Genomic DNA, 15,600 nt, shown 5'->3' on the forward strand with positions numbered 1-15,600 from the left:
GGTGCTGATTATACAATCTTGAGCATTGAAAAACTAGAAAGATTACCAATGACAATGTCAGAACGACCTGTCAGTGAATGGATAATCCACGGAATCATAAATATTCCAATCTCAACCTTCAGGTTTCAATACTGCCAAAAATATATACAGGCTGGCATGTACGAGAAATTGGGAAAGGGGTACCTTAAAACAACTTGGAACCTGCCCTATTCACATGCATGTGTCAGTAATAAAGGACAGAAAGTGTTTCTTAGTGGCAACAATTGTGCTATGTCACTAAGCGGCACGCTTCTGTGTAACGGAATTAGTTTGCATGGAGCCTGTGAAGGGAATTCATACAACCTTTCATGTCACCAGCAAGGCGCACCTGCAACTGAAATAGAACCATTCTTTCAAAGACTCTATAATGGGAGTTACATTCTTATTGTAGACCGCAGATGTTGCAGTCTTATGCCCGGGACTCCTTATCTAGTCACTACAACGGCGAAGGTCAAGTGCTGTGGACGTTCTTTATTCCCCAGCTCCTTTCCAGACAGGGAGGCAAGGGCATGGCCCAATTTGAAAATTACTTCTATTCGAATAGATACTTTAAGCAGAATGAAAACAGTGCTTCTTCAGACGCCTACAAGGCTCACGTCATCAAAAGAAACGTATGATCTACAAGTCGCAAGGACGACTGCAGAGATACATACATTATTATCAACTAATTCCCCCGTACATTTCGCGGAAATCCTGAGCGAAATCTTAAATATTTCTGATACCACTGGGGTCTCAAAGGTATTTAAGACAGTATTTTCGATGGCATTAACACCATTCAAAGCCATACTGGGTATTTTTCCAGATTTCGTCCATTCGATTTTTGGCAGACTTCCCCTGATCCTGGGACTAATTGCAGGAATCCTATTCCTAGTCCTTATTTTTCGTTATGGCAACCCATGTCACAGATCAAACTCTCGCGACAATGGAAGATACGATCCTAGCCATTGGATACCGGGACCGGATATCAAAAATCCTGGGACTCTCCCGGCTTAGAGACCTGAACATGACTTGGTTTCTATCATTTCGACCAATGTGGCAAAGGTGTGTTTTACCTGTACTAAGGTGTCTGCTATGCGGAGAAGAATGCGTGTTAGACACCTGTCTGACGCTACAATCGGATGCGCCAGTGGATGCAGATACACTGTTGGTTCCTACCAAGGTTCACGCTTTGTGCTGCCCTCAAAGGCTGCCAATCCTGATGACGGCATTCCTGGAATCTTCACCGCTACGATTGAAGAGTAGTGAAGTTCAAGATGAAAGCAGCATCGAACAGGTACGACCTTCTGTCAGTGATGCGAATCAGAATGTCAATGGAGACAATCATGCGCACGAATGCATGGTTACCCCTATTTCCGACTTAGTGGAACTTTCCCATGAAGCTGTTGACAGTTTTTTCGAAAGCCTGAATGATATGATGTTCTCTCCAGAACAGAAATAGAGACTTTTGAGTAAACTCGCACACGGCGTTCCCTGAATTCGGCCTTCAACTTTTAAAAATAAAGTCACATGAACAATTACAATCCAGTTCACGGACAGCAATTTTTTCAGCAAGCCCCTAAAATATTTTTCTTCCTATATTTTTCCCGGGACACTGATCTTCTGCTTAAAGTAAGAAACTATTCCTAGAGAACTAAAATTTCTATTTTTAGATACTTTATAGACTTTAGCTGCCCGCTGGGATGTTCACAAATATTTTATTATGTGATGAAATGGTCTCGAACTTCCTTTCTGTATAGCCATATTGAGAGCCATTTCATGTGTATTTCTCATATACCAATAAGCAATAATGCATAAAAATGCGTGTTTACTTTTGCATTTAATTCATAGCTTAAGTGCATACAATATATATGACTGCAATTTTTCAGTATATTTGAAAATTTCGAAATGCATTTATGTATTTTGGGGTGGTAAGGTATACACTATACTCTATAGTATGTTGTACTATGTTATACTATGCATAGATTAGTAGATATGACCATAGTTAGCGTGGAGTGGGTGTCGGTATTTCTATAGGTTCTGAATCAGTCCCCCTATTCCTGACCCTATTCTGGTTAAACTAACTATCAAGTTAACTAACAGTCAGCCCATGAGGCAAGTAAACCCCCATGATGCAGATACCGTTATCTGACGCAGTCACACTACGGCACAGGAACGTGTTATCTGATTAGGTCATAACGCTTGAGATCTAATTAGACAAGCGACATTCCTCCAGCCCCTGATAAGGCATACGACGTTCTCATAACAAATCAAACCTATGACAACCTGGATAATCCGTGCGGCCATTGTTTTGATTTCACAGAGAACTTTTGCAAAAGAATGTGCTAACGAGCAAGTCGTATGACATCTTTATTGACGTACCTATGTCCATCCTTACGTCAATCTCGGCACCTTTAAGGTATAAATATTGCCGACCTTGCCCTATGCAAACACACGCGTGGTGACAAGACGGAGCAGCCATACTTGCCGAAGCCGAGAGCAGAAGCAGACCCCGCTGGCGCAGCCCCGCCTTCCTGACGCGCTGAGAGACGCGCTGCTATCTCAAGCCGAGAGACCCAGCACCGGCGCTTTCGGGCAGCCCTCGCAGGCAGCCTGGAATATCGAGAGCAGAGAAAGAGATACCATTCCTCATTCATCCTAAATTCCAGGTACAGAACTGAATAACCCCTCACAGAGAATTCTTTAGTTATTCACTTGGCAAAAACAAACTTAACTTAAACTGTAACTTTCTATTCCCGCCCACGCATTAGACTTAGGTCAGGTACACGGGGTAGGCGTATTTAGAAACACCAGTTGAGTACGTTTAGTCAAATGTATATGTGTATGTAAATATATTTTAATCATTTTAAACATCATATGGCTCAGAAACCATATCAATGTTTTTACAGTATTATTTTATACTATTGCTTTTAATGTATGCACTTTACTTAACTATAAGTATTGCAATAATATCGATCCATTTCTCTTGTACGAGAAAAGAGACTGATCAATAAATAACACCTTTTTATTGAACACGCCCGTCTCTTCCTTTTCTCTACATTCTGATGAGACTAAGAATGCACGTACTGACTGAGTAAAATAATTGCCTTGTGCTCACACGACTCTCGAGATTGACTCTTGATTAGGGGAGAGCAAAGTTGTCATGTTCTATGGTTGTCAGAAACTAAATCCCTTCTTGTCTAATCAGGGAAGTTAATCCTTCCTTGAACATTCGAGAAAGTTTCTAGCGAACTCTGAGCTTAGCTGGCAAACCCAAAAAATAAGTCTAGTATCGACAGTAGTAGACCTAGTTAACGTCTGGCCTAGGCCTTTACTGCTGTAGGTACTATTCCAATGCGCAGAGCCTATTGGGAAGATAGGAACTACACTACAGAAGTGTCATCGTTTCACATTTTGTTTTAAAGGAAATTATATGTCGCTGTGTCAGAATGGAAAATACATTCTAATGCCATCACATTTTAAATTTCTACTTTGCCTGTATCACATTGGTGCCTAAGTTACATTTCCCCCTAGTAGATAGAAATGTCAGTATTAGCCACAATGCCTACCCAGTTTATTTTTTCATTCACAGGTTTCTAAAGAAGTATCGCCTTATTTGCTATCTCATTGCTGTGGGTCTCGATGGACTGTCATGCCTCTTTCTACCAATTCTACGAAGCTTTGCACTGCTTGTACCTTTCTCAGTGACCTTTGGCTACTTTGATGGGGCCTATGTGGCACTAATTCCTGTTGTGGCTGCTGACGTTGTCGGAACAACTTACTTATCATCAGCTCTTGGTGTGATCTTCTTTCTTCATGCAATACCTTATTTGGTGAGCCCGCCTATAGCAGGTTAGTTTGCTTCATATTTTAACAAGTCTGTACATTGGTTATTTGTATTCTTCAAAACATTTGATTAATTGCTTCCAACAAATCAAGCTTAACAAACAGTCAGAATGGTGTTCTATCAAAATATCAAGATTTTTTTTATATCAACTGAGTACATAGAATTTATAAGCAACATATCAGCAAGGTAAGTAGGAGTGGAGTTAAGAATAGTGCTTCTATATTTTCCTTCTTATAATTATTGTAACAACATGTTTGTAGGTTCATTCTGAAAATGTGTCTAATACATCCTGGCGCATGCTCTTCTAAATAGTCTGCAGAGTCTTGTCCTCTCTTTAGTGGTGCAATGGATGGTGTGAGGGTATGTGGGCCTTCCTTTTAGCATCTATAAGAGTCAGTTGGTTACTGTCCATAAGATTAGATGTTGGTCTGGCCCCTTGATATACCTCCGTGACAAAATTTTGGTGCAGAGATTTTCATTTTTTTGTGTGTTTTTGTATCATGAGAGAAGTCATTTAGGTTTCGGAGACATTGCTAATAAGGGTACACTTTTGGGGACGACATTTTTAAAAATGGCAGATGTGTTGCTGTGATGATGTAATATTTCAGGAACCCAGGTGACCTATATGCTTCATTTGGATATCAAAACATATGTTTTGTGGGCCAAATAGTCTTATAAAGACAGAAAATAATTCCTGGGAGCAACCATTCTGCCATTTTTTTGTGTGCTAGAAACAAAAACTTTTCTTCCCCAATATCCTGCAAGATTGTGTGATAGATTCTGTTAGGCCTGTCAGCCTTAGGGTGGTCTTTCTCCAAACTTTTTGCCTTCCTCCTCCATTTTTGCTGATCTTGTTTTTGCTGGCAGTGGGACTCTGTGCACCTTACCAGTGCCAACATGCATGTGTTCACTCTTTAAAAAATAGTAACATTGGCTTGTCTCCAATTAGTATATTTAATTTACTTATAAAGCCTTAGTAAAATGATACCCATGTACCCAGGGCCTGTAAATGAAATGCTACCAGTGGGCCTGTACCACTTATTGTGCCACCCACGTAAGTAGCCCTTTAAACATGTCTCAGGCCCGCCATTGCAGCCAGCCTGAACTTGTGACTTTGTCCCAGTCCGGCGTAACTAGATATCCACAGTTGGTGCCTTGTCTTTTTTACGCTATTTTCACTGAAATCTTTGAACTTGCTTATCTCCTGTTCTACTGATTGGATTTTTTTTGTTTTGGTCTTGTTTTAATTATTAAAAATTTCTCTATGTTTCGAAACTGGTGAGGGATCCTATTGTGGTGCTTTTGCACAAATACTTTACACATTGCCTCTGAGCTAAGCCTGGTTGCTCTGTGCCAAGCTAACCAAGGGTTGAGCACTGGTTAATTCTAGGTCTGCTTATGAATTCACCCTGACAAGGACTGTGGATTGTGCTTGAGTAGGGATTCACCTCCCTAAAACAGTAACCCAATTTCTTACAAATCCTTTCACTTTAAGCCAGAGATAGAAAAGTAAACACCAAGTTCCCTCGGAAGCCAAAGCCTCACATTTGACCTCTGTCTTTGAAGGCACAGCAAATTTGACAAGATACGAACAAGATTTGTGGGCCTGTTTACAGAAAGCGAACACTGGGGGAAGACTACAGTAAACAAGCTATGCTCCTCAAGAGTGACAAAGACATGCTGGGCAGCCTAAAACAAATAAAGCCAGCAAAACAGAAAGCCAGAAAATGTTAGTGACATATCACAAAGCCAGTGGTAAGCAATGGATTGAATGCATTCCAAGAGAACCTTTCAGAATGCCCACAAGAAGTATTTTCACAACCAGATGTAGGCTTTGACCTAAAAAGCACTCACCTACGTCAGGTCATGGTCATGGTCATGGTTTTGCCTACCAGGTCACTCACTGACAGGCATTGGACCACAAAAAAGTGGGAAGTCTATTTAAAATCGCAAAAGCGCAATGGTAAGAGGTGTCACTGGCTTAGCATGATGAGTGGAAGCTATTGTACGATAACTGGACCACATGTGTTTAATTTAATGAAGAAAGAGTCTGTAGCCATTTTGTGACCAAAGAAGAGCTTCCATAAGCCACCTGGACTGCATGTAATTGTTAATGTGAAGGAAGACGGCTAAGTCTAGTTTTTTGTGTAGGGATTGCCATCAAAGGGATTACATGGATATTAAAAACCCTTATGCAAACTTGCAAAATCTGCTGAGTCTCATCATGCATTTTGCTAAGGCTGATTTAAATCGCATGGATGCGTAATTTGTATTAAAATAATCAGTGGAAATGATATGTCAAAATCTAATCATTCTCGATTAAATGCATCGTAGTTATGACATTAGCAACAAGGCTGTATCAAAATGATTGCGAGAGAATGTCATCATTCAAGCTTCTGAAATACATCAACAAAGTGAAAACTCTAAAAAAACTCTGTTCTTGTCATAATAGCTGCTGGGTAGCCTGACTTTGCAGGATGTTGGGGTGCCGATTTTGTATTATGCTCCTAATTAATTGATCTTCTATGTGGCCCACTTCCTGCTAAAGAGCTATTAGTTTGAAGGAGGATATTTTGCATCTAATATTGCTTTACCAATCTAAAATTGGACTTAGTGGTTAGTCATGCACACGTATCATAATGTTTATGAACATGAGATGAACATGAGATGAAGTAAATTACATTATAACTGCTATAATAATGAGATGTAGTAAAATATAAGGTGCATTAAGGCCTAAGTCCAACTTATTGTTGTGACTCATCAAGGGACACACACAACAGTAACCACTTGGGCAATGGAATGTGACAATTGTAGACCCCTTAAAGTCAACTGTGTAGGGTTCGCTACTGTGAGTAGGTCTTTTAGGTTTTGGCTACCTTGTAGTGCAAATAATGGTTTATTTTAGTTCCTGTTGTCAAAATTGAGTATATGGCAATTTTTCTTTATGGATTGTATGCCATGTTTTAGAATGTACTAGCTTACCCGTCGCGCGTTGCTGCGGTCTCTGAAGAAAGGAAATTCAAGGAAACTTATTATGATAACATTCAATTTACATTGTGTCATTTTTATTGAAACATATTCATTTTAATATGGAAAACATTTCAAAGTGTCGTTTTAATTCTATTTATTTATTGGAGTGCTTGTGGATACACGATTTTTTGTTTTTCCGTCTGGTGCGTACATCAGTATTCGAAAGATTATGAGGGCCCTGGGGGGCCGATATTTAAAAAAACAATTATGCCAGAAACCTTTGCGGGAGTGTACTCAACAACTTCCCAAAGTTTCCTGGCGATCGGATGAATGGTGTCTTAATTCTATATATTTATTCGAGTGCTTGTGGATACACGATTTTATGTTTTTCCGTCTGGTGTGTACAATAGTATTCGAAAGATTATGAGGGCCCTGGGGGGCCGATAGTTAAAAACTATAAGTTTCATGGCGATCGGATGAATGGTGTAGTAATGCGCAAAGGACAAACAGACAGACATACTCTCGTTTTTATATATATAGATTTGGACAGGTTATTTTTGGATATATTTCCAGGAGAGATTCCAGAGAATTCCATATTAGTACCGAGTCAAAGAAGAACATTTCCATCTTAATTGTAAGAACTGGCCAAACTGCCAAAGTATTCAACTCTCTGTGAGTGAACAGGGATGCTAACTATCAGCAGAGAATTGTAATTAGTATGTTTTGTGTAGATTTCGGTTTGCAAGGTACAGCACCAAAGCATTATCAATAGATTGAGGTGAGAGGGGGGTGGTTTGGCATATTGAGCTTGTAAAATGTACATGGCTTCTTCTTTCCCCGCTGTCCTCAAGATGAAAATGTTTATGCTTGTTGATATATCTGTTCCTCTCTCATGAGATGAGCACACTCATGCCTAGCCACACTTTGCATGACAGAGGTGCGGGTCTAGTAATGAAGCATGCCACCCATGAGTGTGTGAGGGTGCAGCATATTTTAAGACAAAAGACTTCATTCAAAATCTTACAAACCTCTCAATATTTTCGTTTATTCTAACCCCACAATTTTATCCTCCAAGAACAATGTTTTAAATTTTTTGGGTGTTTGAAAAGCTTTATTTATCAATTCGTTAATTCATAAAGATACCAGCAAAATACTGAAAAAATCAAATACAGCAATATAACAAAGGACCTGGCTGATACCTGGAAGAAAAGAGTAAAAGCAATTTGTGAAATTTTATATACGAAGAGCAGGAAGGAGAGGGAAAGGGAGCAGAAGAGGGGTGAGAAGGGGATGAGAGGGAATATTAACACTATAATATAAAGAAATAAAGAAATAAAACAGAGAAAGCCATACTAGAAAAATACTGTAAATGAATCAATATAAATTGTCTAGTAAGTATGTACATATAATATATTAACCGGATCAAGAAAGAAATGAAGGACAGAGTTGATATCCTTCAAGGGGGTTTAGAATTTTCAGAGATGATATGCGAAGTATTTTTTAAAACCCTTCGGTCCAAATAGGTGGTAAGGGCAACCAGAAGAGATCTCTATTAATGGTTGGGTTGCAAGAGGAGGCAAAGGTAACATCACGTCTATGAAAATGACAGAGTGTATTTCACAAATGTTGTATGGAAAGATTTGTGAGAGTTTTCCAGTTAAAGGAGATGTGTTGAAAGGCTAGAGCAAGCATTAGGCCAAAAAGGCCATGGCAATGTGGAGAAAGGTCTAAAGAGTCAGAGAGACTACCAGCGAAGAGGAGAGGTATAGAATAAGGAATGGAGATTGTAAACAGATGAGAGATGTATGACCAAACGTTCTCCCAGAATTCGGAAACTCTAGGACAGAGAAAGAAGAGATGAAGGAGGTCAGCATTAGAAGTGCCACAAGTCCAACAGTTAGAATCAGAAGAGACAGAAAAACGAGATAAAGAAGCAGGGGAAAGATAAAGTCTGTGATAAAGAAAGAACAAAGATTGGGTAAGAGAAGCAGAACAAGACATTTTTCAGGATCTGGACAAAAGTTTATCCCAACAAATGACAGACCAATTGCATCCCAAATCCAATTCCCAAGTAAGTTCTAGTTTAGATTTAACGCGATCTGGAATGGGGCTGAGAAGAATTTATAGATCTAGGGTAAGAAGTATTTTGAGGAGAGGATTTTGGATAACAGATGAAGATGAAGGAGGAAGGGAATAATAAATGTCAAGAATAATCGCCATAAGATTGGTAAATTTCTGCAAAAAGGATCAATGGCAATGAAATAAAGACTGAAACTGGGGAAAGGAGCAAGGTGAAACTCCATCAAAAAGCAGGTTAACCCATGAAATACCTTTTAAACTCCACGCGTTCCAAAAAATGGGTCTGTTGTTGAGGAGAATAAGCAAATTATGCCAAATAGAGGCATCTAAGAAAGATTCACGGGAAATAGTAGTGGGGTGGACCAAAGGTTTCAAGAGGGAACAAGTGTGTCAAAATAAGGGGTGGGAAGTATGACTCCGTTGAAGGAAAAGGGTAATAATAAGATTTGTTCAATGGAGAACCAAAGGGGAGTAAAGGGAGAAGGGTCTGATGTAAGCCATCTTGAGGCCTGGTGCAGTGAGAAGGATTTATGATAAAGACAGAAATCCGGGAACTTCACTCCACCATTAGATTTTGGTTTTCAAAAAGATGATAAGGCAATTCTCGATTTTTTTATTTTTCCAGAGAAATCTAGAAAGGCACGAATCAATACGTTTAAAGTAGATAGCGGGATCGTGGACGGGGAGCATGGAGAAAATATAAATTCAAATTGGGGCAATCATCATCTTAATCGAATCCAACCGCTCCCACCAAAAAAGAAACAGAGGATTACAAGCGGAGAATGACTTCTCAATTCAAGATAGCACTGCAGACATATTTAGTTTATATGAAGATGCAATGGAATTGTTAAACCATATACCTATGTATTTAATTGTTTAACTGTTCCAAGCAAACCCAGTGGAGGGGAAGAAAGAATTTTGTAAGATGGAGAATTTCAGTCTTGTCTGAATTAATTTTGTACCCGGAAACCTGCGAAAAAAATTTAAATGCAAGTAATAAAGGAGGAATAGATGTTTCAGGAGCAGAAATGAATAAAAGAATATAGTCTGTATACGCAGAGAGTTTCAACTGGTATTCACCATAAGGAAAACCGGAGATGGAGTCATTGTTACGGCTAGAAGTAAAAAAAGGTTTAAGGGCTAGAACAAAAAGAAGTGGGGATAAAGGACAGCCTTGACGAACACCACGTTGGAGAGGAAAAGAAGATGAGATGCGACCATTAACTAGGGCCGAAGCTTTGGGAGCAGAATATAGTAAGGAGGTAAGGGATATGAATTTAGGACCAAAACCATGCCAGCGTAACGATGCAAACAAAAAGACCAATCAACATTTTTCTCTGCATCAACAGAGATATCAGCCAGAGGAATAGAAAGGGAGGGAACTTTATTTAAAACATTGAGAAAAAGACGAGAATTATCGGAGGTAAGCCTGCCCTTAACAAAACCACTTTGCTCTTTACCAATAAGATGAGGCATAAGAGGGTCTAAAAGTAAAGCAAGCAATTTGGCAAATAATTTATAATCAACATTAACTAGCGTGATCGGACGATAATTTTTACAAAATAGCGGATCACGGCCCTCTTTAGGAATGAGGCAAATAGTGGCCTCCTGAAAAGTACCTTCTGTCTTACCAGATGAATAAATTGAATGGAAAAGTGTTAAAAGTTCAGGGAGTAACAAATCAGAAAAATAGATGTCAAATTCAACAGAAAATCCATCTGGTCCAGGCGATTTTCCTTTAGTGAGGGTATATAAAGCTTTGGAAAATTCATTAAGAAAAAGGTCATTTTCAAGATCAGGAATATTAAGATGAGAAGTAGAGGAAGTAGGGAGTTTATCAAGATAAGTCTGATTGAGAGAAGGAGTGGGGGAGATTCTGGTGTGTAAAGGTTTTTATAAAAAAGTTTACATTTATCAAGTATTTCCTGATCTTTATGTAGAAGGGAGTTATCAGAAGAGTAAATAGAATCTATAAGAGTGCGCTCCTTACGTGGTTTGAGGTATATAGCTAGATGTTTCCCTGTTTTATTGCGACCACCATAAGAACGAGCACCACTACGAAGGAGTATTGATGGTGCATTGTCAGGAGTAGCTTTATTAAACTCAAGCTTTGTTCGTAGAGAAGGATTTATTTGAGGATATGTAAAATTTATGCTCCAAAAGCTTAATATGAGCTAATGTAGTTTTCCGTTTCTGAAGAAAACGTTTATTTTTCTTAGAGACAAAATCTATAATGAAACCTCTTGCCGTTGCTTTAAAAGAGTCCCAAATAATGTGGAGGGAGGTGCTGGAGTCGCAATTAAGCACAAATAATTCATAAGCATTGGAGCAAAAGCAGGAGGAGAGGAGAGGGACAATAAAATGGGAGTTATTAAAACGCCATCTGGAAGATTTTGGATGTGGAGGGAGTAAATCAAGGTCCGTTACAATGGGGGCGTGGTCCGAGATAACTATGGGTTCGATAGAAGAAGACAGTAGATTTTTACACAAAGATTGAGAGAGAAAGATATAGTCTAGACGAGAAAGAGATGCATGAGGAGGAGAAAAAAAGGAATAGTCAAGAGTATCAGGGTGAGAACATCTCCAAGAGTCAATGAGATGTGCTTGAGAGATAATGTCAAGGAATTGCTTGTGGGTCTTATGGGGAATAAAAAGGACTGTAGACTTGCGATCAAGAAACGGGTCTAGAATCTGGTTGCAATCACCACCTAGAATAAACAAATCATCTCGAATTTAAATACATTTTTGCGTAATCAACGGCCAAAAAGAACAATCAGGTTGTGTAGGACCATAAATATTAAAGACAGTTAAAGGCACATAATTAATTGACAACTTGGCTAATATCCATCTACCTTCTGTGTCATTTTCCTGCGATATGACTTTACATTTCAATTTCTTATGACATAGAATGACAACACCACTTTTTTTATTAGTAGATGATGAGAATAAAACCGTACCCACCCAGCTTCTTTTAACTTAAGTGATTTAGCTTCTGTAAGATGGGTCTCCTGTAAAAGAACTATGTCAGGGTTATAGGAAGCAAGGTGGAAAAAGGATTCTCTGTCTTTTAATAGGATTGATAAAACCCTTTACATTCCAGGAGATAACTGAATGTAAAAACAATAAATATTTAAAGGAAACAAAAGCTACAGTGATAAAGAGATAAAAGAGAATGCCAAGGAATAAAAGAAAAATCAGACGATGGAGAAGGAGGAGCAGAGAGAAGGAGATGAAGAAGCATGAGGAAAAAGAGATTAAAACTTTATACGTAGAAAAGGAAGAATCAGATATGAGAAGAAGAAAGAAGAATAGGTCCATTAGAAAAAAGGGAGAAAGAAGGAAAAGAGGGAGAGGGAAAGAGAGGAGAAATACAAGAAGAGACAGTACATATCCAAAAAGGATGACTCAGAATAACATACCTGAGGGTAACAAAGAAAGGACAATGGGACAGTGACGACACACAACAAGACGAACCACCCGAAACTGGGATTCCGGACCGCATCAGGACGAGAAGGAAATAGGAAGGGAGCCATATGGGTTGAAGGAACATAAACAGATCTGTATGAATAAACAAAAGAGATGATTAACATTAGGATAATACATAAGGAAATATACAACCAGCTAACATGCAACAAGAAATATGATAAACATGAGGAACTTATGCTGCTTTAAATGAGCAATTACAAAAAGAAGTAAACAATAAAGAGAACATTGCTAAATCTATAGAAGAAATAAATTGTTGACTTGCTAACAATTTAATATTTACCTGCCTCTGATCGCTGCTCCTCGGCGCAACGCTTCTCTTTTACATTACTGTACCTAGGCTCCAGGCACCGATCCGCCACGGCTTGTGCCGTTTGCAGCGGCGGTGGCCACGTGAGCACGAAATCCCTTCTCCGCCCCCACATTCTTACTTCCGCCCTGCTGGCCGATTGGCAGGTCAGCGGGCTAGTGTTTGGAATAGCAACTATTTAAAAACCCAGCGTAGCCGGCACTCGGGGCTAACAGCTGGTAAGAGAGGTTGCTGAGGCTATGCGCTTCTCTGGCTCCCAATTTTAAACATTTTAAAAATATCGCGCTGTGTTTTGATTTTACTTTCTGCCTTATGTATTGCCTGTTTAAATTGTTGACTTGCTAACAATTTAATATTTACCTGCCTCTGATCGCCGCTCCTCGGCGCAACGCTTCTCTTTTACATTACTGTACCTAGGCTCCAGGCACCGATCCGCCACGGCTTGTGCCGTTTGCAGCGGCGGTGGCCACGTGAGCACGAAATCCCTTCTCCGCCCCCACATTCTTACTTCCGCCCTGCTGGCCGATTGGCAGGTCAGCGGGCTAGTGTTTTTCTCTTTCCTGGTACTTAATGACGCAATGGCGGAAGCGCAGCGGACGAGCGCAGCGGGAGCGCCGACTTCGCGCCGAAGTCGTGCCAAAGTCCTGCCCGTCTGCGCCCGTCCGCGCCAGGCCCGGACTAGGGCCATACCACCATGCCCATCTGCTCACTTATTCTTCCCAAGTACTACATTCCTTACATACCGGTTATCCACTTGATCCTGCCACTCTGACTTGTATCATAGCACATGGTATTGCCCGTTCTAGCCCCTTCCAGCACTGTCCCAGACCTGTTCCTCTTATCACTTCACCGCCCATTCCTAGTCTACGTGCCCCCATCCCTATTCCTGCCACTTCTGCTTTTTTGCTCAATACCAGATCCGCAGTGCGGCACCAAACTGACCTCTTCCATCTGCTGGACACTGAGAGCCCAGACCTGCTCTTCCTAACGGAAACCTGGTACCGCCAGGACTCCCTTCCTGATGTCCTGGCGGCCCTTCCCCCCTCGTATTCTGCCCTCCGAGCTGACCGTCCAAACGGGAAAATGGGGGGTGGAGTTGCTCTAATAGCGCGTGAGGGGCTACAATTTCAGACGCTGGCTTCTTCCATCCTGCCAACGTCAGATTGCTTAGTGGTACGTTCTGTTTCCTTTAAAACCCCTCTTACCTGTGTTTTGGTCTATCGTCCTCCCCAATCTTCCCCTGGCTTTATCACTACATTTCAGGAACTCCTAGGCACTTTGTCTATCAACAACGCCTCAGTGCTAGTCCTTGGAGACTTTAACTTCTGGCCCGGCGACTCTGCTGAGGATGCAATATCCAAAGATTTTACTGCACTACTCCTCAGCCTGAACTTTTTTCAACATGTTCACACTCCTACACATAGGCAGGGGCATATACTTGACCAGATATGGACCCTTAACATCCCCATCTCGGCGCCCTCGGTACTGCCATGTGCCTGGTCGGACCACCATCTCCTGTCCTTTTCACTGGCCCTTAATACCCCAGCCCCTCCACGTCATCCCAAAAACATTTGGACCCGGAATTGGAGTCGAGTTGACATTCCCACCTTGTGTAGCTCACTCCGCTCCTCCCTCCCGGCCCTCGAGGGTCTGGCTTTACATTCCCAGGTCACCACATTGGACAATTGGCTTGTCAAAACCTGCGACCACATAGCCCCACTTAAGCGGGTAACTATTAACCGCGTCCACAATGCCAATAAGTGGTTTAGCCCAGCCCTAAAAGCTAAGAAACGTATAGTGCGACAAGCCGAACGCGCATGGCGCCGTGCTTACTGTCCTTCAGTTAGACAGCTTTACGTCACAGTCCTCTCTGAGTATAAGCGAGATATTTTAGCCGCAAAAAAAGACTACTTCTCTGGACGCATTATGGCGGCTGAGAACCAGCCACGAGAGATCTTCGCGATGGTCCACGAGTTGGCCGCCTCTGACAGGACCCAGTCAAAAATTCCCCCTTCACAGATCTTGTGTAACTCTCTTAATGAGTTTTTTATAGAAAAGGTGGCTACCATCAAGGCTAACATCCCCCCTCCCTCACCCTCCTTATGTGAATGTCCCATTCCCACCAACAGCCAGTCTTTAGCCCTTATCCCCCCTCTGACTCTGGACTCACTTCCCCCTCTTCTCAGACGGGTGAAATCTGGCTCCCCCGCTGACACCTGCCCCGCACGCATATTAAGTCAGATTTTCCTAGACTGTCCTTCCCCTGCCCTTACCCTGTTAAACAATTCATTTGAACAGGGTACTGTCCCCCCTTCCTTTAAGGCTGCTACGGTCATCCCCATTTTAAAAAAACCCGGGGTAGACCCCGGCGCCCCGGTCAACTATCGACCAATCTCCCTCCTTCCTTTTTTAGGGAAGATTGCTGAGTCCCATATTACTCAGGTCTTAAGCTCCTTCATCGAGGGCAGCGAGTATCTTGCCCCCTGCCAAGCAGGCTTCCGCCTTCGTCATTCTACAGAGAAGGTGGTCATTTCAGTCCTGGACCGACTCAGGGAGGGATTGGACTCCAGCGCTCCTCAGGCCCTCGTTTTATTAGATCTGTCCGCCGCCTTTGACACGGTGGACCATTCCATCCTTCTGCGCCGTGTCAAGTCGGCGGGCATCGAGGGCTCCCCCCTGGCCTGGCTGGAGTCCTTCCTGTCCGATCGCTCTCAGGCTGTCCACCTGGCAGAATTCGCTGCTCCTCCTCGTAAAATAACCTGTGGGGTTCCCCAGGGCTCTTCCCTTTCCCCTTTACTTTTTAACTTATATATTTTCCCTCTTATTTTTGCTTTGCAGCACATGGAGGTCGCGGTGTATAATTATGCCGACGACCTCCAACTTATCTTTGATTTGT

The 15,600-nt window shown here is 41.5% G+C and overlaps 1 protein-coding gene across 1 annotated transcript in view; it reads left to right on the top strand.

Moving 5' to 3' along the window:
- SLC16A12 (solute carrier family 16 member 12) overlaps positions 1-15,600 on the top strand; it is a 1,078,196-nt gene that overhangs the window by 984,877 nt on the left and 77,719 nt on the right. Inside the window, exon 12 of the mRNA XM_078642924.1 lies at positions 3,608-3,867. Coding sequence (XP_078499050.1) covers positions 3,608-3,867 — 260 coding nt within the window. The remainder of the gene's footprint in view (positions 1-3,607; positions 3,868-15,600) is intronic.

Source organism: Lissotriton helveticus, chromosome 5_1 (assembly GCF_964261635.1).
Source record: "Lissotriton helveticus chromosome 5_1, aLisHel1.1, whole genome shotgun sequence".
Classification (NCBI taxonomy): domain Eukaryota; kingdom Metazoa; phylum Chordata; class Amphibia; order Caudata; family Salamandridae; genus Lissotriton; species Lissotriton helveticus.